Source organism: Neopsephotus bourkii, unplaced genomic scaffold (assembly GCF_033783945.1).
Source record: "Neopsephotus bourkii isolate Nb327-2 ecotype Australia unplaced genomic scaffold, CSIRO-AGI_Nbou_v1 NB_994, whole genome shotgun sequence".
Lineage (NCBI taxonomy): Eukaryota > Metazoa > Chordata > Aves > Psittaciformes > Psittacidae > Neopsephotus > Neopsephotus bourkii.
In genome coordinates this window covers 1,061,674-1,084,540 of record NW_026901486.1, presented here as the reverse complement: position 1 = coordinate 1,084,540, position 22,867 = coordinate 1,061,674, and the positions used below count along the sequence as shown (strand labels likewise).

The 22,867-nt window shown below is 48.6% G+C and overlaps 1 protein-coding gene across 4 annotated transcripts in view; it reads right to left on the bottom strand.

Annotated features, from left to right (window-relative positions):
* REEP1 (receptor accessory protein 1) overlaps positions 1-20,324 on the bottom strand; it is a 66,746-nt gene extending 46,422 nt beyond the window's left edge. For 2 of the 4 annotated variants that reach the window (XM_061359755.1, XM_061359757.1), the window contains exon 1: positions 20,109-20,323. In XM_061359755.1, coding sequence (XP_061215739.1) covers positions 20,109-20,140 — 32 coding nt within the window. In that variant the 5' untranslated portion in view covers positions 20,141-20,323. Of the gene's footprint in view, positions 1-20,108 lie in introns of all 4 variants that reach the window. The other 2 variants (XM_061359754.1, XM_061359756.1) reach the window with 2 other exon arrangements.
* Positions 20,325-22,867: the final 2,543 nt, after the last annotated feature.

Sequence of the window (22,867 nt, the reverse complement as noted above, 5' to 3'; positions counted from 1 at the left end):
GGAAGAGCTATCAGGCATGGTCATGGTCATGGTCATCGTGGTGCAAAACAGCCTGAGGAGAAACCTTACTACTGTCTGGACTCTGCTAGTAAAAGAACAATAACCAGCATCACTCCTTCCATCAGTAAGTGACCTCAGCTCCTCACACCGCTGGGGCTTAGAGCAAGCTGCTCTAGTGGAAGGTGTCCCTGCCCATGGCAAGGGGTTGGAACCGGATGAGCTTTAAGGTCCCTTCCAACCCAAACCATTCTTGTATTGCATATCACTGTGGAACATTAACAGGGAAAACTAGAAGACCAAACACCTGGGAAGAGCAGCCACACTGAAACCACGTGGGACCCAACTCAGTCATAAGCTCTGTGTTTCAGAGCTGGTATCTAACTCTTAGCTAAGTAAAATACAACCAACAAACCCTGCACCCACCTTGGAAACATCTCAGTGACGGGTTTCAGGCAGATTTCAAAGTGCAATACATATGTGAATGACTTGAATATCCAAGCTGATTGCACTTGCATTGATTTCTATTTCATTAGTGTCTTAAGTCTATTGTCAATGATAATGCTGCTCAGACCCAGGTGAAATGCTACAGGAAGCTCACATCAGACATGAATAGCACCCAGTTTGAAAGCAAAAGAGAGAGCCCAGGAAACCTAAGGCAAGATGATTTGACAGGTGATTTCAGCATATTCAGACCCTCTCACTGCTTTGGTTAATCAGGGTATCAGAATGTCACATGCTATATATATCAGCTGTGACATTGCAGGGAGTTCATGGGCTGTGCAAATCACCTTCTCTTTATGGCCCACAGACACAGGCTGCTATTTCTTCATTTCAGGGAGGGTCTGGACACCTGCTTTTTCACTGGGATCTGCTTCATTTCTGTCTAAGAAGTAAAGACACAGTCATAGAGCTTGAAAAAGACTTCTATTTTTTTTTCTCTTATGCATTAAACAAGGATTTCTAGTGTGACTTTAATCGAGTTCTTTCCCCCAGGGTCATTTCTCATTTCATGCATCCTTTTTAATCCTTCCATTTTATATGTAAGGGTATCTTAATGAAACGCATGGTACAGCTGAGATAAATAGGCGGGGGAGATTTCCAGCTGGAGCTGAACTGATACAGAGCAGCCTCCAGCCTACCCTAGACATAATGGAGAGGAAACCAGGAGACAAGGCTGTGCCGAAGCCACAGATCACTAATGAATAACCAACCCGAGCTTCTGGCTACTCCTCTGAATGCAGCTTCAACCACCACCAAGATTATTTGCCTCTAATTAAAATTAATAAGAAGAAACCGGAACACTCAGTGGTTAATGTTAAATCACAGGGTTGGGATAAGTGATAAAAACCAGCAGGCAGGGGAGCCTAAAGAATAGCCTGGTCTGACACCTCCCATGACATCTTCCTCCTTCACATACCAGTCCACAGGATGTAAAACGCCTACTGAATCCCCTGAATATAGGGGACAGCCTATATTGGTTTGTATGTTGTTAGGACAGCCCAACATTTTGGCTTCTGCGCTATCAAGGAGCTTCATCAATAGTGCTCAGTGGAGAATAAGAGAACTTCTTCAGACATAAACTGGCAGCCCGTTCTCTCCCTTATCAACAAACAGCAGCTTAGACATTAAGAAAGCCCAAACTATTGCCAACGCCTTTCTTCCCCACACTGCCCCATCTGAGAAAGAACAAAACCCATGTGACAGCATTTAGAATGCTACTGTTCAAGCAAAAGAATGGCAAAGGTGAGAAATAGAAATGTGTCCTTTAGACCAGAATCATAGAGTAATTCAGTTAAGAAGAGATCTCTACAACCTTTAATACGAAACGACTTGTAGTTTATACCAGTCCTGCACAGTCAGGTTTGCAGTATATCCATCTCTGGAGCCTTGCTCCATGTTTGCTTACTCTGGCTTTGAAGAATTCTTTCCTTACATCTAAAAATAGTCCCTTTTCTACAACCTGTTACCATTGCTCTCACCTTTCCATGGCCACGGGCACCTCTACAAAAAGCCGGGCTCTACCTGTCTGTAACAACCCATCCCGTTTCTGAAAGCAGTAAGATCTGCCCTTCACCATCTCTTGTTCAGGCTGAACAAACTCATCCCACTCACCTCTCCTGATGCACTATGTGCTCCAGTTCCCTTCCACTGGACTCACTGTGCTTTTCTGGTGCCCTCTTTCTACTAGAGACACCCAAATGGGACACATAACCCCAGTTAGAAACTCCCTTCTGCTTGCCAAACAGAAGGGGAGCAATCACTTTCTTCAACCTTCTGGCCAACCCTTGTTTCTAAATGAATCCTCTATTGAGGGTCCAGAGCATCCAGGCTCCCACTCCTTGAACAATGAGGAGACTTCTCCCTGCTGCTTGGAGAGCCTTCTTGCTCAGCCACATCACACCCTTTCCTTTGCAAGCAGTGCTGTCCCCAAGGACAAACCGGGGTCCTGGTGTGACAATAACAGATGTCACTCTACAGCAGCCCTCTGAAGATGCTCTTTTAGCCCCCCTAAATGAACAAACCTTTGTGAAACAGAACTTGACTGCCAAGGGAAGTATGGGAAGAATAGCACCACATTGTCTTAACTCTGGGATTTAACATGGACCAGCCTGTCACCAGCAGAGAGCTTTAAAAGGGGTTAGGGAGAGGAGATACTTGCAAACACCTATTCCTAGTCACTTTTGGTGAGCTGGTAGAACAGCTCCAATTCCCTTATCACTACAGCCACATACCCACAGGGTAAGGCTTTGTGTCATTAACTGAGCAGCATTGCTGTGAAACACAATGGCTTTATGGTAATGCGTGATCTATCATTACACAAAGCCACCAGTCAGGAGGTTGTTATCAGCTTATTTACTCCTGGTGTCAAACACCAGAGCCCGTGGGCTGGAGCGGAGATAAGCTGACACTGCCTTGCTGCTGCTGGAGCTGGGAACCTCCCAGAGAAAGGAAATGACCCTACACATGCCCAATAGTCATGCTGTGATCATTTCTATAAGGATCACAGGCTGGGAAGCCTTAATCGAGCTACAGCTTATTGAAAGGGCTTCCTTAAATGACAGTCTCCACCACAGCCCCTAAATTCATCCTTTAGAAGTTGGAGAATTGAATTTTCAGGTTAAATAAAGAGTAAATGATCGTAAGAAGAGTTATACTCAGCACTTTCCAAGGGTTCACCTGTGTAACGGCACAAATACCCACTGCAGGATTCAGGAAGCTTTCATTTCTCTGACCTGCTAATTCTAAGAGGCTTTCCAGGCCTATAACTGAGTGCACAGCAGGACCCGAGGCACAAATACCAGCGCCTGTCTCTTACCATCCTCCATTAATTCTCGCCAAGCCTTTGGGTAATAGCTGAGTTTTCCTATCCCCATTGTAGAGATGGGTTTCTTGCGAGCCCAGCTGAGCATTGCCCTGGTTGGACATCCATCATGCAGCACTGACGTGCAGAAGCTGCATCCGCTGTGCCTTTAACTTGTGGGGTTGGGCAGGAGAGTGTCCCTCCTTCTGGCTTGGGGCATACCAGCAGCAGTGTGGGTGTAGTAAGATACTCCCAGGAGGAGATGCAGCCGCAGAGCCTCTGAAATCCATGCCATTCCCTTAGGAACTTGCACGTTGCCCAGAACCACAGCCCCAGTTAAAAGCTTCTGACTTGCAATTCACTCTGCAGGTGCATGTGACAGATATAACCCATGCAGTTTGCACACAGGATTCTAAACTCTCTTTGGCTTTACCCCATTAAGAGTATGGATGTACAAACGTACATCAAGATAGAATGAGTGGAGTTTAGTCATTTCCTCAGCACTCTGGGATGTTTCTTAAAATGCAAGGTTTCTCTCCTGAGCTCTGGAATCTCTTTACATCTATTCACCCTTCCTGCATCAGGAGTCATCCCACAGCTGAACATACTTCTGCTACCAAAAGACAATTATTTCCCTGCTCCTCCCAAATCATTTTACCCCATGAAGTATCTCCAGGTTTTATAGCTCTTAACCAACATTGATTTCCTTTTTAATAGCTTCTCCCTGAACTGTAACAGGTGAAATGCTTTCCTGTTACACCAAGGACTGCAGATTTCAGTCTGCAGGTGTTTTAGTAAGCAAACCTTGGCTCTTTAACTGTAGATAAGGCAGAGGAAGGGGTGTCTTTTACCTTCCACTTATTCTCATGGCACTGCTACTACCCATCTGCATTACAGGTTTTAACAACCAGCTATTACCTATAGTGAAGGAGAGACTTACTAGCAAGGGCAGATACTTAGTGAAGCATCTCACTGTACAGCACTTCCTACTGAGAGCTTCACGACATGAACTGGCAATCGTACACTTTGGATAGAGATATTCCTAGGGTAAAATCCTTTACAGAAGCCTGAGGCAAAAGGCTGCTTTCAGAGATGATGAATACCTACAGCTTCCATTGACCATGCTGGAAATTAACTGGTTTTCACCACTGGAAAGCAGCAGTTTGGTCCAGCTCAACGTGAGGTCTGGAAACAGAAATCACAGTCCCAGGTTATGTTCTGTGCCAGCCTTGATCACCTCCATCCTTGCACTTAGATGATCTCACCCTGTGAGCACAGCATCACAAGACTGCCAGTTCCCCCATTTGTTCATTTCATCTCCTCAGGTGATGGCCTGAAAGCGATCAGAGGAACATCTCTGTTCAAAATAGATCCTCAGGATAAATGGGTTCTCAGGGAGGAGCAGACAAACAATCTGCAGGTTCAGAGTACAAAATCTGATGCACATATATATATGCACATGCTATAAGGGTTGGGATTTAAATCTCAGCCTCTCAGTTTGGTGAAGGGGCTTGATTCAGGGGTGTTTTTAATGCCTCTTGACAGCAGTATTGCTATGCAGATACTCCATCTCTATTCTGACAGCAAATGTCGTGTTCCCATCTGCATTCCATTTTGATCTCTCCCAGACTTCTCTTATCTTTTTGGATGGCAGGCTTTGGCTGAGAGCATTACAGAGTAAAAGGGATAAGGCACACCAGTCTCTTCTGCATTTCCCCAAGCACCAGTGTGTTCAGATCAAAGCCTGTGACACAGGCAGAGCTCCATTGCTACACCATGAGGAATACCTCTTTGTTTCAGACATGGATAAAAAGCCCGAGCGTTGCACAATGCAGAACAGTGAAGGCTTTGCTTCTTCTCTTTCTTTTGGCTTAGGGACTTCACCTCTTTTCCCTTCTCACCTTGTCTTACACACATGCACCTTGCAGCTGGTAGCTACTCAATATATAGAATGAAAGAGAAACTGAGGCTTAGGAGCCAGATGGAGTCGTCACAGATATAACTGGAGAGGAAAGCAAAGGGAAAGAGAGTCCCTGCTTCCAAGTTACAGCGATTTCTAAGCAAGCAGCTGCTTGAGAAGGCAGCTTGTGCTTTTTGTGGGAACACCCACACTGCCTGCTATCTTATGTATGCGCTGCCATCGCTTCTTACTCATTGTGATACTGCTGGTGGAAATGCCACAGGCCGGCGTTTGTGCTCCTTGCCAGGCAAGAGGATTCACACAGAAGGATGAGAGTGTTACAAATGCCACTCTGCAGAAACAAAGCCTTGCTGTTTTGAGCTGAAATGGTTAATTGTCTCAAATACAGCATAGAGCTGGAGATAAAAGGTGCCTTGAGAACTGGGTCTTCACAAACCGCGCTCCCTGATGGACTCGCTGCCCAGAGTGAGGTTTCTTGGTTTCGAGACCATACCTAAACCACAACAGTGTTTGAACAGGGATCTGATCTGTTACAGCCAAGGATCTGCAGGCCTCAGCAGAATGGGAACTGGAAAAGAATGCTGAGCCATGCCAGTGGCCTGAGCGCAAACACCTCGGAACACACTACAGCAAAGAGAGGAAGAATACCTCATCTATAAGTAAATTCGGGTGTGGAGAGGGATTTTACAGAGCGGATTTACATGACATTAACTGTGAATCACTAAGCGGACAGTTTAGGTTTAAGCACCGTGCAAAATCTAGCATAGAATCTATGTACTTAAAATGCATGTGCTGCCTCACGGATGGCAGGCAGGATCCTTCACTCTGGCTGTATGCAGGCTCTTACCCAGCCCTGCTCCCCCTGCACTGATCTAGGAATAGTCTGTACAAATATCCATAGGGTCTGCATCACCCATCACGTATGTCACATCCCCCTGGGTGCTGGAAAGGGCTGTCAGCAAGCCCTTGGGATTCCCAGAACTGGAAAGCCAGGAAAGCAGCACTGGTTTTAGACCACCAGGATCAGGGATGCTGGCTAATAGCTAATGGCAGCAGGCTGTGGTTAGCTAGCACGCTGCTCTGTAACACACCTTCACATGAGGTTACAGGGATGAAGCACGAGAGATGGCAGAGTTTGTTCCTGTCTGACATGATTAAAGGAGCTTTTAAAATGTATGTGCTCGAGTGGTCTGCAGTGAGGTGTTAGGATTCTTTGGGCTGAATCTAAAGAGAAGGCAGTCGTGCCCTTCATCCTCACCCTGCAGTGGGTATTAGTCCTCATTAGAGAAAAGCTCAATCGTGAAGCTCAACAGAGAGCTCCACATCTGGGGTCAGAAACAGGCAGAGTTGGGTTTGTTCAGATGGAGAAGAGATGGCTCCTTAAGGGGAGACCTTAGAGCAGCTCCAGTGAATAAAGGGACCACAAGAAACCTGGAGAGGGGCTTTGGACAAGGGCCTGTAGGGACAGGATAAGGGGAATGGCTTGAACCAGCGCAGCGCAGGGCAACTAAGATGATTAAGGGAGTGGAGCATCTCCCTTATGAGGAAAGACTGAGGGAGCTGGGTCTCTACAGTTTGGAGAAGAGGAGACTGAGGGGTGACCTTATTAGTGTATATAAATATATAAAGGGGGAGTGTCACGAGGATGGAGCCAGGCTCTTCTCAGTGGCAAACAATGATAGGACAAGGGGAAATGGGTACAAACTGGAACACAAGAGGTTCCACTTAAACCTGAGAAGAAACTTCTTCTCAGTGAGGGTGACGGAACACTGGAACAGGCTGCCCAGGGAGGTTGTGGAGTCTCCTTCTCTGGAGACATTCAAAACCCGCCTGGACACGTTCCTGTGTAACCTTATCTAGGTGTTCCTGCTCCGGCAGGGGGATTGGACTAGATGATCTTTTGAGGTCCCTTCCAATCTCTAACATACTGTGATACTGTGAACCTGCCCGAGGGGAGACTGAGCTGAGCTCTTAGGCAGAAGCTCTTCCCTGTGAGGGTGCTGAGGCGCTGGCACAGGGTGCCCAGAGAAGCTGTGGCTGCCCCATCCCTGGCAGTGCTCAAGGCCAGGTTGGACACAGGGGCTTGGAGCAAGCTGCTCTAGTGGAAGGGGTCCCTGCCTGTGGCAGGGGTTGGAGCTGGAGGAGCTTTACGGTCCCTTCCAACCCAACCCAGTCTGGGATTCTTCATTACGGGCTTTGGGACAGCACATATGATTGGCTCTGGTTGCTGAAGTGCAGGTAAAGCCTGATTCCAACCTAGTGATGGAATTCCCAACACTAAAATGAAAGAAAGGATAAAACAACTGTGCTGACAGAATCATGTCCTTGGGAGCCTCTATCCCCACTCAAAGACACTTATATTTGAGGCTCCTAAGGAACAGAAGTTCTCTGTTATCCCGAACTGGCCAATTTCTGGCCTATAATTCAATTTTCTAGGATCCAGCTGGCACCTTCTAGAAGGTCCCCAATGTTCTGAGCTGCAAATACAACCTTGTTGTCGTGACCTCGGTAATTTACACCACTCTGACTTCAGCAGGACTGCAGCAGTTAACACAGCTTGAAGCCCTGGTATTGCCTTAGGGATAAGAAAATGATTGAGGTTTGCACTGAAGCAGCATTTCCCAGCTATTCATTCCCTCTGTCTGCAGAACATCCAGTCTTGATCCTTCAGGTTCACCACAAGCCAGGACTGAGAACTCTTTCTGGTAGCTCTTGTTAAAACTGGGCAATGCTTCACTCAGCCCACTTCCACGGACACAGCAGAGAAGCTGCACTGATGCCACATCTGAACTATTTTCCCCCTCTCATCTGTTGTGGGGCTGTTGTTAGAAGGTTACACCCAGAATTTGTCTGTTGAATTCCATCTTTTCTGTTGGGATTATTTCATTTCACAAGGATTCTGTATCTCTGCTCATGCGCCCGTAAGGCTTTTATGAGCCTATAAATGATGCACTTGTCACTGAGCCACTGGAATGGGCTGCCCAAGGAAGTGGTGAAGGCTCCATCCCTAGCAGTGTTCAAGGCCAGGCTGGACAGAGCCTTCGAAGACATGGTCTAGTGTGAGGTGTCCCATGGCAGGGGGTTGGAACTGGATGATCTTAAGGTCCTTTCCAACCCAAATCATTCTGTGATTCTATGATTTGATTGCTAGGTTAAAGGGAAAAGTTGGTGCAATTCCCATTGGATCTAAGAACCTCCAAATCTTCTAAGTGAATGTGTGGGTACTTCAGGTGCTCAACCATCATTACCGGTCCCCGTCCGACAGCCCGCTGTGACACAACACCCCATATATACGTATATACCATTTATACACCATATACAAGGATCTATCTCAAAATGTATCCAAATCCTGATGAAACCAGCTTTGTCTAATGAGACCAAGTGAGATGGGAGACTGCAAGCACAGACACAGGTATAGGCGATAAAACACAGAGATTCTGGTAGGCCTGCTAAAAACTACCATGGTGATGAGATTCATGACAGTTATAGCTCCATACATCTATGGATATACCCATGAGAGAGAATCCCTGAGAAGGGATTATTAGATCACAGTTTCTCCCTAAATCATTAGAGTCAGCAGGGGGTTGGTTTGAGTGACAGCATCCTGACAGCTATGAAAAGAGGTCAGCACAATATAACAAGCAGGAGAAAATCCTACATCATCTATGCAGGATGCTATTTCCTCTCTGTTCACTGTGGGTTTAAGGTATCTGTTTTAAGTAACAGCTTCCTCTCTCTATTTGATCCTACAAGAAAGACCCTTTCTGAATATAGGACAGCAGAGTGTGTTGCCATGGAAATTTTTATGATCTACTTAAATTCAACAAATGCAACCTTATGGGGTGTACTCCCCAGAGGATCTCCATGTAATTCTTAATGTTCTTTCTAAACAGCAGCATCTTTCTGGTTTGGTCAAAATGCTCAGAAGCAGAGTGAAAACAATAAACCTGGGAAGTGGGATCCTTTGTTCGGCTGCAAAAGAGGGAAGATGTAAACAGCCTCCAAGCTGCCCTGTCAATGTGCTTCAACTCACACCTACATGGACCATCCGGAAGGCAGAAAGTCCCATTCAGTTGCCTGTGCCTATTATCATCCCAGTCTTTTCCCTTGAAGTATATCACTAAACCTAAAGCATTTCAGCCTTTGGGCAGCTCCAGTCTCCACCTTTCTCCTTCAAGTGTCACCATGAATTCTGCAGGTAGATTTTAGGAGCCAGATGGTGTTATTCAGGCTGATCTAACACCGGGGATAGTTTGTTGTGGGTCACATAATACGGGTGGCTCAAAGGGCTAAGTTTAGACCTGCACAGACAAACGGCCTCCCAAGTCCCCAGCAGAAGAAGCAGCAGGACAAGCAAAACCCTTCCAATGAGCAGGATGAGGCTTAAGAGCCTCAAACTGCTTGTCCATGAAGGGGTCCAAGGCAGAGCATGGCCCATAGCAGCCCAGTGGGAACAGCCCGAGGCAGAACAGCAACCTTAACACTATGGCTGTTTGACCTGCAGCCTGGGTGAGATGTTCTGCGTCTTCCAGCAGCCTTCCAGTATCTGAAGGGGGCTATAGGGATGCTGGGGATGGACTCTTCATTAGGGACTGTAGTAATAGCACAAGGGGTAACGGGTTAAAACTGAAACAGGGGAAGTTTAGATTGGATATAAGGAAGAAATTCTTCCCTGTGAGGGTGCTGAGGCGCTGGCACAGGGTGCCCAGAGAAGCTGTGGCTGCCCCATCCCTGGCAGTGCTCAAGGCCAGGTTGGACACAAGGGTTTGGAGCAAGCTGCTCCAGTGGAAGGTGTCCCTGCCCGTGGCAGGGGTTGGAACTGGGTGAGCTTTAAGGTCCTTTGCAACCCAAACTATTCTATGATTCTATGATTCTGCCCACACGCTGACACTGAGTGTGAGAGCATTTGGGCTGAAGACATCAAGACAAGGGTAGCCATGAAGTGCTGGATGACAGGAGAAAGTTGCCTTCCTGGGATTGTTCTGCTCTTAGTCTAGAATCATAGAACCATAGAATAGTTAGGGTTGGAAAGGACCTTAAGATCATCCAGTTCTAATCCCCCTGCCATGGGCAGGGACACCTCACACTAAACCATGTCACTCAAGGCCTCGTCCAACCTGGCCTTGAACACTGCCAGGGATGGAGCATTCACAACCTCCCTGGGCAACCTATTCCAGTGCCTCACCACCCTCACAGTAAAGAACTTCCTCCTTATATCCAATCTAAACTTCCCCTGTTTCAGTTTTAACCCATTAGCCCTTGTCCTATCACTACAGTCCCTAATGAAGAGTTCCTCCCCAGCATCCCTATAGGTTTCCTATCTCTCCTCCCAAGAGGGGTTTTCCTCATGAAACGCCATCTAAGATCCCTGGTCTCACTCCTCCAGTCAGGATTGTTCTGCCATAAGAAAGGCCATCCCTTTGCAAAACATCCCACAGCATCCCTAGACTTTCAACCACTGGCTTGGAAATCTCAGCTCTCAATTCATATTTACAGTGCCAACTTCTACTGCAGAGAGTGTACCTCATGCCCACAGCAAGGTCTATCCCACGTGAAGCAGAACTGACAGCTTATATGGATGGAAGTTGTCACTAAAGCCTATTTTAGAGGTATCACATTCAGAAATAATAGCTAAATTGCCCTCTGCCCACAGGGACTCTGTAGCACTGCTGAATCCAGGCTCTTGGTATTCCCATACAGAAACTGCAGTACAAGTCTCTTCCTCCTCCCTCATACAAGTCACTTGTCATAAGCCTCCCTCTAGAACACGAGGCAAGCAATGTCTGTCAGGTTTTGGCATTCCTGTAAAAACACTTATTTAGAGGCTGGAAACAAGAGATAGAATAAATAAGCTCAACTGAGCTGAACAAAAGGAAGCAACAGCATGAACTCAACAGCTCCTTGAGCAGGATCTGCAACTGTTGATGCTCACAGCACTGACTTGCTTGGTAGACTCAAAGGCAGGCGAGACATGTTGCCTACATCCAAAAAGGCACAAAATCCTAGACAAACATGAGGGACTTTCTAGCTCCTCACAAACAGGTTCATCAGTACTGGGTTTGTTGCCCTGTAAAGTTGGCCGTTTTGGAAGCATAAGATGACTGTTGGCTCCATCAGAGAGAACGGGGGAAGGCAAACTGTAGCTTTATCGACCAGTTGATCGACTCCTCCTTTGGAATTGGTCTTTATTTAGCAGCAATCAGTGTGTGAGCAGGAAGGGGCACAGCAAACAAGGAGGCAGCATCTGAAGAAACAACTGGTATGCAATGTGTCAGCAGGGCAGTGCTCCCAGCTGTCCCCCTGCTGCTCCCAAGTGCCTGTCTCCAACCTGACACCTAATCCTCTGCCTCCATAGAAATGCGTGTCCCTTCTGAAACACAATCCCTGCTCTTCAGTTCTACTTACTGTACAACCAGCTTCTCTCCCTCTTCAGTACCACAGAATCACAGAATGGTTTGGGTTGGACAGGACCTTAAGAGCATCCAGTTCCAACCCCCCTGCCATGGGCAGGGACACCTCACACTAGACTGTGTCACCCAAGGCTCTGTCCAACCTGGCCTTGAACACTGCCAGGGATGGAGCATTCACAACTTCCCTGGGCAACCCATTCCAGTGCCTCACCCCCCTCACAGTAAAGAACTTTGTCCTTTTATCCAATCTAAACTTCCCCTGTTTAAGTTTGAACCCATTACCCCTTGTCCTATCACTACAGTCCCTAATGAAGAGTCCCTCCCCAGCATCCTTGCCCTTCTGGCTGCATGGCAGCCTACAGTTCACTGCTTTATCATCCATATCAAACTAGGATCCCTTGTCCTCACCTTCTAGATCCTGCAAAATTCACCTACGAGGAACAAAAAGCAGAGTACCCTACTAAGGACACGTGCCTGCTCTGAGGTGCATCTCAAAAGATGAAGCCTGGAAAGCACCACCCATGTTTCTAGTCCTGACACGCTGCTCCAGGTCCTGCCTGCAGGATGAGGCAAACCCCCTCCTGTTATCTCAGTCCTTCTCCTCAGAAACACACTGTTCATGGCAAGACAAAACACAGCTTTCGTTTTGTGGCTTCTTACTCATTCTCACCACCGTGCCCACCATCTGGTTTGCCTCTATTTCACCGGTTTCAATTCAGAGCTCCTCAGAGCAGGAATCTTGTCCTACGACATGCATGTGAACACTGTACCAGGCATAGTGTCACAAAGGAATTACCAAGGAGCACAGGATCAGCCTCATAAATGATGCACATAGGAGGCAGAGCTGCATTTATTCATACATTATTTACTTCTATATTACTACAGAAGTCAGGAGAAGCAGCTACAGACTAAATGCCATTGCCAAGGGTGCCTAGGGAGGAAATTAACTGTACCCCAGTGAACCCAGGACATGCTGCAAAACCAAGAACACTAAATGAGACTTCCTGCCAAAAAGAGTTTACAATCTAAAGAGCATACGAGTAATAATGGAAGTAGAGGACACGGAATGGAACTATGAGACATGGGGAAGTATTGTGAGGGTGGTGAGGTGCTGGCACAGGCTGCCCAGGGAAGTTGTGAGTGCTCCATCCCTGGTGGTGTTCAAGGCTAGGTTGGACAGAGCCTTGGGTGCCATGGTTTAGTGTGAGGTGTCCCTGCTCATGGCAGGGGGGTTGGAACTGGATGATCTTAAGGTCCTTCCCAACCCAAACCATTCTGTGATTCTAGGGCCCCTTCCTCTACAAAAAGCAGCACGTGATGAATTTCAACAACACAGGTGATTTAAGTCAGATTTTGCCATCTAAGTGTTTTGCTTGCCAAAAGCCCCACTACAAGGATGCATCCCTCCGCTAAGCTGTTTCAACTCACCAGACCTACCTCAAATGTGCTGACTGACCCTGACCCTAACCCAGGCAAGTGTTGAAATCAACAAAAGGAAACAGACTCAGATCCTAGCTGCCTAACACGGACATGGAAGAAATGTTGACAACTAAAAGTTCTATGGTAATCCAAACTGGACAATACTCTGCTCTCGTGAGACCTCACTTGGAGTATTGTGTACAGTTCTGGTGTCCTCAACATAAAAAGGACATGGATCTGTTGGAACAAGTCCAGAGGAGGCCACGAGGATGATCAGGGGACTGGAGCACCTCCCATATGAAGATCGGCTGAGAAAGTTGGGGCTGTTCAGCCTGGAGAAGAGAAGGCTGCGTGGAGACCTCATAGCAGCCTTCCAGTATCTGAAGGGGGGCTATAGGGATGCTGGGGAGGGACTCTTCATTAGGGACTGTAGGGACAGGACAAGGGGTAATGGCTTCAAACTTAAACAGGGGAAGTTTAGATTGGATATAAGGAAGAAGTTCTTTACTGTGAGGGTGGTGAGGCACTGGAATGGGTTGCCCAGGGAAGCTATGAATGCTCCATCCCTGGTGGTGTTCAAGGCCAGGTTGGACAGAGCCTTGGGTGACATGGTCTAGTGTGAGGTGTCCCTGCCCATGGCAGGGGGTTGGAACTGGATGATCTTAAGGCCCTTTCCAACCCAAACCATTCTATGATTCTATGAATAGTCCTGCAGCACCCAAGCCTTCACCTACCTTTAAGATTAGCCTGAATGTTCCCAAGATACCATCTCTGTCTGCTGAGAGCATGGAAGCAGAAAGGCAAATGCAGTCCTTAATACTTAGAAGCAACTGCTCAAGAAGTAGGAGGCATGATCATAGAAGTATAGAATGGTTTGGGTTGGAAGGGACCTTAAAGCCAGGTTGCTCCAAGCCCCATCCAACCTGGCCTTGAACACTGCCAAGGCTTCACCACCCTCACAGTGGTAAAGAACTTCTTCCTAAGGTCTTAGGATTTACCAGTTTTAAGTAGTGTAATTCCTTGACTTAGGAACCTGACTTGGGCAGTCTGTTGTGTTCTGCTCCCTGTGACACTGACAACAGCACTGAGGATCTGAAAGGGAATGGGTCACTACTCGGAGTATTTAACCCTTTGGTTGTTTGAGTATTTCAGGTAGCAGCTATGCAAGTCTGTAGTTTTGAGGTAATCAATTACAAATCCATAAAATGAACCACAAACACGCTGCCCAATTCCCTTGCTCAGATCCCCTTCCATTAATTTATTGATCAAGGAGCCTGGAGGAAATATTCCTGTTATCTATGGGTTATACAGTTATATAGGTTTTCTGTGGAATACTGGACACATCACTTGATCTCCCAGTGCCTCAGCACCCTTACCAGTACAATGGCAGCAAAAATCATTCTAACACAGCACTAAATGAATGCTTCAAAGTGCTTTAATAGAGTGAAATGGAAAGAGTCCCACAAGGGCAAAACACTGCATTAGGGCAGCTGTAAAGACCAAGTCCCTCAGCTACATCCCACACCTTGTAGTTTAGTACAGCATCCTTCCTCACCAAACGAGGACTAGTAACATCAGTGCTGTGCGCACAGAAACCCTTCCCCATTGGGGCTAGAAGCATTCCCAGCACATCTGTGCCTGAGCAGGAGTATCTGGGTCAGACTGGCAGAGCAGCAGCAGCGTTATCCTGCAGTGCCAGCACCAGGGTCACATTTCACATGAAGGGCAAAGCAAATGTCACACCTGCGCCTCTGTCACTTGCTGTCTCCAACAGGTCCTGCCCCTCAGCAGAGCTGTACAGGCAGGGATGCACATGGTGGGTGCTGAGCTGGGAGCCACAGAGACTGCTTGCTGCTCATGGAATGGTTGGGGTTGGAAGGGACCCTAAAGCTCACCCAGTTCCAACCCCTGCCATGGGCAGGGACCCCTTCCACTAGAGCAGCTTGCTCCAAGCCCCTGTGTCCAACCTGGCCTTGAACACTGCCAGGGATGGGGCAGCCACAGCTTCTCTGGGCACCCTGTGCCAGCGCCTCAGCACCCTCACAGGGAAGAGCTTCTGCCTAAGAGCTCAGCTCAGTCTCCCCTCTGGCAGGTTCAAGCCATTCCATACAAAGCAGTAAAAACCAGAACCCTTCACATCACCTGCCAGCACCGAGCAAATAACACAGACTGTGCAAAGGGACCTCCACACACACGGTGTGTAACAACTGAAACGCTGACATTCCAGCGACCAAAACACTGGGCTCTGCTATGCCTTCACCTGCTTGAGCAGCTCCTGTCTCTGCCTGCCTCTGAGAAAGAGGGTGCAAGTTATTTTCTGCCATCATATAGTACCTATTATATGGATTTGGGGGTGGGTTTTTTCATTCATGAATCTCTCCAGGTTTCCCATGCACGCACAGGAGCAGGCAGGATGTGCTAAGATTCTCTGAAATGGAAAAGAGGAAAGAGAAAGCTGACAAATTGTGACAGGGAAAGAAACCTCACCCATCAGGTTAAAGAACTCCTTGGTTCTCCTTTGGCTTTGCTAGACCTACCCGCTCCCAGTGGCACCCAGAAGAAAGAATGCCTCTGGTAAATCCCTGTTGCTTCCACGCAGGGCTGGGAATTCCCTGATATGCTCATAAATGAGGCTGCCACCCCACTTTACATCAAACCACGAGAGAACAGACAGGCCATTACTGATGGTTTGATTTACAAGAAAACAAATACAGGCAAAAAAAGCATCATTAAGGCTGTGGGTTTTCACCACATTTAACCATTCTGCAGTAATCTGTAATGCACTCCTAAACTCCTCACAGCAGGAGTTCAAATGCCCAAGACTCACAGAATCATGTCAGCTATTGATGACCTGTCTGATCCAGCCTCATTTCTACTGACATCTCCTTCCTCTGCCACACACTGCAGATGAAAAGGCTTTCACAGTGCTGAACTGTCAGAACTGGAGCCCAAATCTGTACTTTTGCTCTGCATTGCTCCAAGCACAAAGAGCAAGTTCCATGTTTGTGGGAAAAGAATAGGAATTCCAGGCAAATGCAATAAGCTGCATTGACAAGGATACTGGAGAGAGACTCTTCATCAGGGACTGCAGCGATAGGACAAGGGGTGATGGGTTCAGACTTAAACAGGGAAAGTTCAGGTTAGATATAAGGAAGAAGTTCTTTACTGTGAGGGTGATGAGGCACTGGAATGGGTTGCCCAGGGAAGTTGTGAATGTTCTATCCCTGGCTGTGTTCAAGGCCAGGTTGGACAGAGCCTTGGGTGGTATGGTTTAGAGTGAGGTGTCCCTGCCCATGGCAGGGGGGCTGGAACTGAATGATCTTAAGGTCCTTTCCAACCGAAACCATTCTGTAACTCCCTATATACACTGCTTTTAACTCAAAATGCTTTTAGACAACAGCCAAGAGGTACAGCAGAGCAGTAACCACCTGGGACTGCCAGTGCTGTGCACCATAGACGAATTGGACTCCAATAATGAAGACAAATCCCAAGCCCTTCTGATAGAGTGGTCTCTACCACTTGAAGCAAGAGAGAATCTCCTTTGGAATGACCAGCAATGAACTGTAGATGGCAGGACATGCCAGTGATCCCTTCTGGCCTGTCTCAGGGAAGATGAATTCAGCACAGTTCATTACACTTCCCAGAGGAGCAGACTGAGATACAGGTGTGCCAGGATGTCCTCCGAGATGTACTCACAGATGATGGATAAAAAAGAGGCTGTAATTAACCCACGAGTAAGGATCTGATCCCATTGCAGTAACTGGGAGAGACCAACTAACAAATAACTCCAAAATCAAATAAAGCCAAAGAAGAACCAAGGAATTCTTTAACCTGATGCGACAATTACAGTGATCAGAGACATCCCCTGGTGGAAAAGTCACCGGTAACCTATTACCATGAGAAAAAGAACATCCTGATGGTGCTGTCATGGAGGTGAGTGATAAAACCTCCCTGAACCACAGGAGGGTGAGAACTGAGCTCTTAAAGGAGAACTATCCAGGGACAGGATTGTCTTTCTGCTTCAGGTTTGTACAGTACCAAGTGCAGGTCCTGGCATAATAAAGTCTTTATCACACAGCTGTGGCAGGACAAGGTGCGGCTCTGAAGTGGGGGTCCCAGGCAACACAGCACCAGCCAGCACTCCAGCACGAACACAAGGCCCAAACACTACAGCTGAAATGATGGAAGAGGTCTGCAGTGATTTCCCACTGAAGTGGGTGAGAAGTGCTCATAAACTCCTCTCCTTCAGCACCATTTTGGTAATAGAAAGTGCCAGGACAGAGACGGTAAGAACCAAACCCAAGACAGCAGAAGCAACAAAGCCCCAAGAGCCAAAGCAAAGGTTTGCCTTTTGCTTTAAAGCCCTTCCTATTAGCTGAGTCATATCAGCCATAACCCCATAGAGATCAGCCGAAGAGCACAAAGCAATATCCACCGCCTGATGAAATCAAACCACAGTCCCCATAATCCTTACCAGTTAACAAGATTTGATGAAAAAGCAGCTAAATAAGTGTGAGCAGGGGCGAAAAAAGCCCAACCAGCTGGGCATTGTACTTAGAGCACAGCTATCTGTGCTGATGGATGAACTAGTGACTCAAAATGGGATTAGAGAAGCTAAATCTTTGTCATGATCCTAACATGAAGACCACGGTACTCAAGGAGTTCAGTGATGCACCTAAGAGTTAACCTGAATGGGAGCAGGTCTGTGCTGTGCTGTCTTTCTTGGCCTTGTTGCGCTGCACATACACCCTGGTACACGACCAACTCAGCTGGTTAATAGTAAGGAATGAGCCTGGATGAAGCTCACTGATCACCAGCAAGAAACCACCTGCCTGCCATTGTCTTGTCAGGGTTTCCAGCATCTGATGGGATGTAAGATTATATACACTCTCCTCTTTTTCAGTGTAATGTTGGCTCTAGGAAATGGGGTTTCAAGCAATACTCTACAGAGTCCAGGTTTCTTACTGGGATCATAAGAAACCAGCACTTCCTGGTGCAAAACATTCTTAAAGGTGAAGCCCAACTGAGTTCCCTCAGAGCTTTAAACTGACAGAGGGGAGATTGAGATTAGACACTGGAAAGCTCTTTCCTGTGAAAGCTGGCACAGGGTGCCCAGAGAAGCTGTGGCTGCCCCATCCCTGGCAGTGTTCAAGGCCAGGCTGGACACAGGGGCTTGGAGCAAGCTGCTCTAGTGGAAGGGGTCCCTGCCCGTGGCAGGGCTTTAAGGTCCTTCCAACCCAAACCGTTCTATGATTCTATGGTACTAAGCAGCAATGCAAAGACAGTGGGGATGAAGTTTGGCTTGCCCTAGGTTTCCTGCAAAAACTCCTCTACAATTACCACTATGATTACTAAATTATTCATATTTATACCACATAACCAAAATGTTATTTGCTCTTAAAATCCTAGCATAACAAATAACTGGTACCACCTTCTACACAGCTGATTTCACACTGTGACATGCTCTTAAGATACATAAAGCTGAAGAGAACAGGAAGGTTTCTATGTTCAGCTGATTCCTGACTGCAGGTATCAACTGTTTTATGTCTTGCCCCTACCAGGTTTTTACCCAGTCTATGTGTCTTAGGTGAAATCACCCGTATATGTGCCTGTGTGTCAAAGCAAGGAAGTTAAGCTATCTCTGTGTCAACTTCTTTGCTGGTGAGGATGAGCTGGGCTTTGTGATGACAGGTTGTTTCAAAGTGGAAATAAGTCCAGTAGAGAAGAAAGAAAAGCAGCCTTGGATAATACATCTCCCATTGCACAGTTATACTGGTTGAATTAAATCACTGAAATATTTAATATGCCTTCCCATACTGAAGTGCAAACCCAGTGACACTGCAGCTGAATCCAGTGATACACCTCCAGGGGCTAAATACAACCCTGGAACCCCCCCCAGATCTTCATATCCAACAGCCACCTGATGTCTTAGTGATACAGAGACATTGCTTAGACCAAGGTGAGCTTTATGATGTTTCATCCTATACAGCAGAAGGGGAGACCTTGACAATGCCTTGCTGGAACCATGCTCCTGGTGCAACATCATGGCATGCTGCTTTGAGACAAAGAAAGCCACAGGCCCTCGCAGCCCCTCTGTGATAACTTAAGAGCACAACACAAGCTCCCCTCGGTCTGCAGTTCTATGTAAGCAGGGCAGAGGAAACTGGCAAAGGATTCATGTGCTTCAATGCACTAACCTTGACCAGCCCCGCTTCCAGCATGGAGACAGAGCAGCCATCCCGCTGCCCCACCTTAAGCCTCAACTCCCTCCCTCCTCCCGCAGGAATTTTCCCTAGTGCCATTAGAAAAGCTCTTCTCCCACTGACTCTCTCCTCAGGTGCGGTGTTCCCATAAACCTCGAGCTCGCTCCATTTCCCCCTGGTGCCTGGGAAGAATTTCCAGGGATTTCTACACGCATTCCCACCTACCGCCATGGGAAAGGCTGCAGGGCAAGTGCAGAGCGCTACGCGCTTCCCCCCACAGGTTAGAGAGAAAGCGAGCCCGGGTTTTGCGAGGGCGGCAAGGGGCCAACAGGGAAGGACGGGTCTGGGGGTTTCTTTACCCAGAATAAGAGAGGAGGCGGCAGCGAGGGGAGACCCCGCAGCGCCTCTCCCGCGCCCCCTCGCGAGTCCCCGCCGAGCCCCGCTAACAAAGCGCCGCTGCCCAAGCCCACCTCCATTTCCCCCTCCCCGGAGATGCTCGGTCCCCTGCATCCTGACCCCGAGCCCCTCCATCACCGCGCGGTACCGACCACCCTCCTCGTCCTCCCTTGTCACCTTGCTTTTCCCCCTGGGAATGCCCCCACGCTGGCAAACAGCGCCTGACCCACCTATTTTCTCCCACCAAAAGCAGCCGAGCGCCACATCCCTAACAACAACCGGCTAAAATTAGCCGAGCAGCCGCTAGCACCGCGTATTCATAGCGCGGGTGAGCGGGACCAGGCAGCGCACGGTCATACAGACATGGACATACAGACATGGACATACAGACATGCACGCGTACATACAGGCAGGCAGGCAGACAGAGGCATGCAGGTGCCGGCCGGCAGGTTACTCACACCACGAGCCTGGAGATGATCCATGAGACCATGGCGCTGCGTGCCGCAGGGCTTGGCTCTCCCGCTGGGGAGGGCTCGCCCCGGCTCCTCGCCCGCCGTCGGCCGCCGCCCGAGTGAGCGGGGCGGGCGGCTCGGCCATCCGGCCCCGCAGCCTCAGCGCAGCCTCACTGGCGGCGCCGCCGCCGGCAGCCAACGCGCAACCGGGCCCGGCCGCGGAGATTGGGCAGGACCCGAGGCCGCCTCTCCCCCTGCCCGCCCCGGTGCTCGGCGCTGCGGGAGGAGGAGGAGGAGGGATGAGGAGGGGTGAGGAGATGCTCCCCCGACGCTCCCTGCCTCCCCAGCGACATCCATCCCCCTCCTTACGGGAGGGCGGTGGCTGGACCACCATAGCCCTGCAGGACACGAAGCCAACCCAGTCTAGACTGCTCCTGTCACAGAATGGTTGGGGTTGGAAAGGATCTTAAGATCATCCGGTTCCAACCCCCTGCCATGGGCAGGGACACCTCACACTAAACCATGTAACCCAAGGCTCTGTCCAACCTGGCCTTGAGCACTGCCAGGGATGGAGCATACACCACTTCCTTGGCCAACCTGTTCCAGTGCCTCACCACCCCTACAGTAAAGAACTTCTTCCTTATACCCAACCTGAACTTCCCCTGTTTAAGTTTGAACCTGTTACCCCTTGTTCTACCAATGCAAGGGCAAAGCTAAGGTGTAGTGTCCATGAGCTTCTTGGATATATTAGGAAGAAATTGATTCCTCTCCACACCCTAAAGCTTCCCAACACAACAGATGAGGGTGTGAGCCACCCAATCACACAATCCAGGTGGATCCCCGTCAATGGCAGTAACAGGAGGTAGCCATCTCTCCCCCATGCTGGCTTTCATTAGGGGTCTCGCAGCTGGCAAATCTCATTTCCACATGCAAAACAACAAACCATAGAATCCCAGAATCATAGAACCCCAGGTTGGAAGGGACGTTGAGGGTCATCTGGTCCAACTTCCCTTGGCAAAGCATGACCTAGTGCAGCTGTCCCAGCACCCTGTCCAGTCAAATCTTAACAGTGTCCACCCCTTCCCTGAGGACAGGGGTTCATCCACAGTGTTGGCTTGATCTGCAGGTGGTTCTTCCCCAAGCTTCCTTTGGGTTCTGCTTCTTTTCCTTTACTACGCTGGCACATGCCCAATGTGACAACTGACAGAAACTGGAAGTCATGTCATTCATCCATGGGAATTCATTTTAGTCTTGTGGTAACCCTTCAATCTCAAACTTGCCACGGTGAAACCACCGTGAGGTTCACTCAGAAGCTGCTCCATGGAGCAATCAGTGGTTTCAGGTGTTAGGGCCAGGGCTCCAGCCACACTGGAGGGGTGGATCCTTGCCTCCATGCCCAACAATTGTTCTTTTCTAGGACTGTGCTTCTGCAGCAAATCTGTCCCCATCAGTCTGAGACAGCAGAGCTGGGAGAGGTTGAAATTCCCTCATGTATCATGAGTCACCTGTGAGGAGCTCTTACAGGGAGAGGTTGATCATTTCCAACCAGAGATAGCAGAGGCAGGAGCTGATCTCAGACCTGTCCAGCCCCAGCTGGCCACAGACATCCTCAGGCTCCTGCCCATCCCCATGATCATCCTGCAATTTCCAGTTCTTACCTACCTCCGTTCTCCTGCTCAGTTCCAAGTCCTCCACAATGGGATCATCTGTCGTTATGATGTAGATATGCAGTAGCACCCCTACTCCCCAGCTAAAGCTGCAGCTATAGACAGACGTAGAATCATAGAATAGTTAGGGTTGAAAAGGACCTTAAGATCATCCAGTTCCAAGTCCCCTGCCATGGGCAGGGACACCTCGCACTAGACCATCTCACCCAAGGCTCTGTCCAACCTGGCCTTGAACACTGCCAGGGATGGAGCATTCACAGCCTCCCTGGGCAACCCATTCCAGTGCCTCACCACCCTCATAGGAAATAATTTCCTCCTTATATACAATTTAACTTCCCCTGTTTAAGTTTTAACCCATTACCCCTTGTCCTGTCACTACAGTCCCTAATGAAGAGTCCATCCCCAGCATCCCTATAGACCCCCTTCAGATACTGGAAGGCTGCTATGAGGTCTCCACGCAGCCTTCTCTTCTCCAGGCTGAACAGCCCCAACTTTCTCAGCCTGTCTTCATATGGGAGGTGCTCCAGTCCCCTGATCATCCTCGTGGCCTCCTCTGGACTTGTTCCAACAGATCCATGTCCTTTTTATGTTGAGGACACCAGAACTGCACACAATACTCCAAGTGAGGTCTCACGAGAGCAGAATAAAGGGGCAGGATCACCTCCTTCGACCTGCTGGTCACGCTCCTTTTGATGCAGCCCAGGATACGGTTGGCTTTCTGGGATGCAAGCACACACTGAAGCCAGCTCATGTTACGTTTCTAATCGACCAACATCCCCAAGTCCTTCAGCACCTCTACAGCATTATCTTCTAGAGGGAGCATCCTCATGGCCACGTTGCTCTGATTCTATCTTCTTCTCTCTGTACTGGGCCTGTTCCTCCACCAGAGGGAACTTCCACCCCTCGCTCTGACCTGCAACAAGCTGTTACCTCCTCACCTTGGGTTGCAGTCTGCTCCAGGCACCGATGTTCTCTGATGACAAACAGGCTGTGAACCACAGCTGGAGCTGCAGGGCCACCACCAAACATTCCTGCCTCTGGGACTGCAAGTGCTTACAGAGCCAGCATCACTTTGAGCACTACCCAAGCACCACAAAG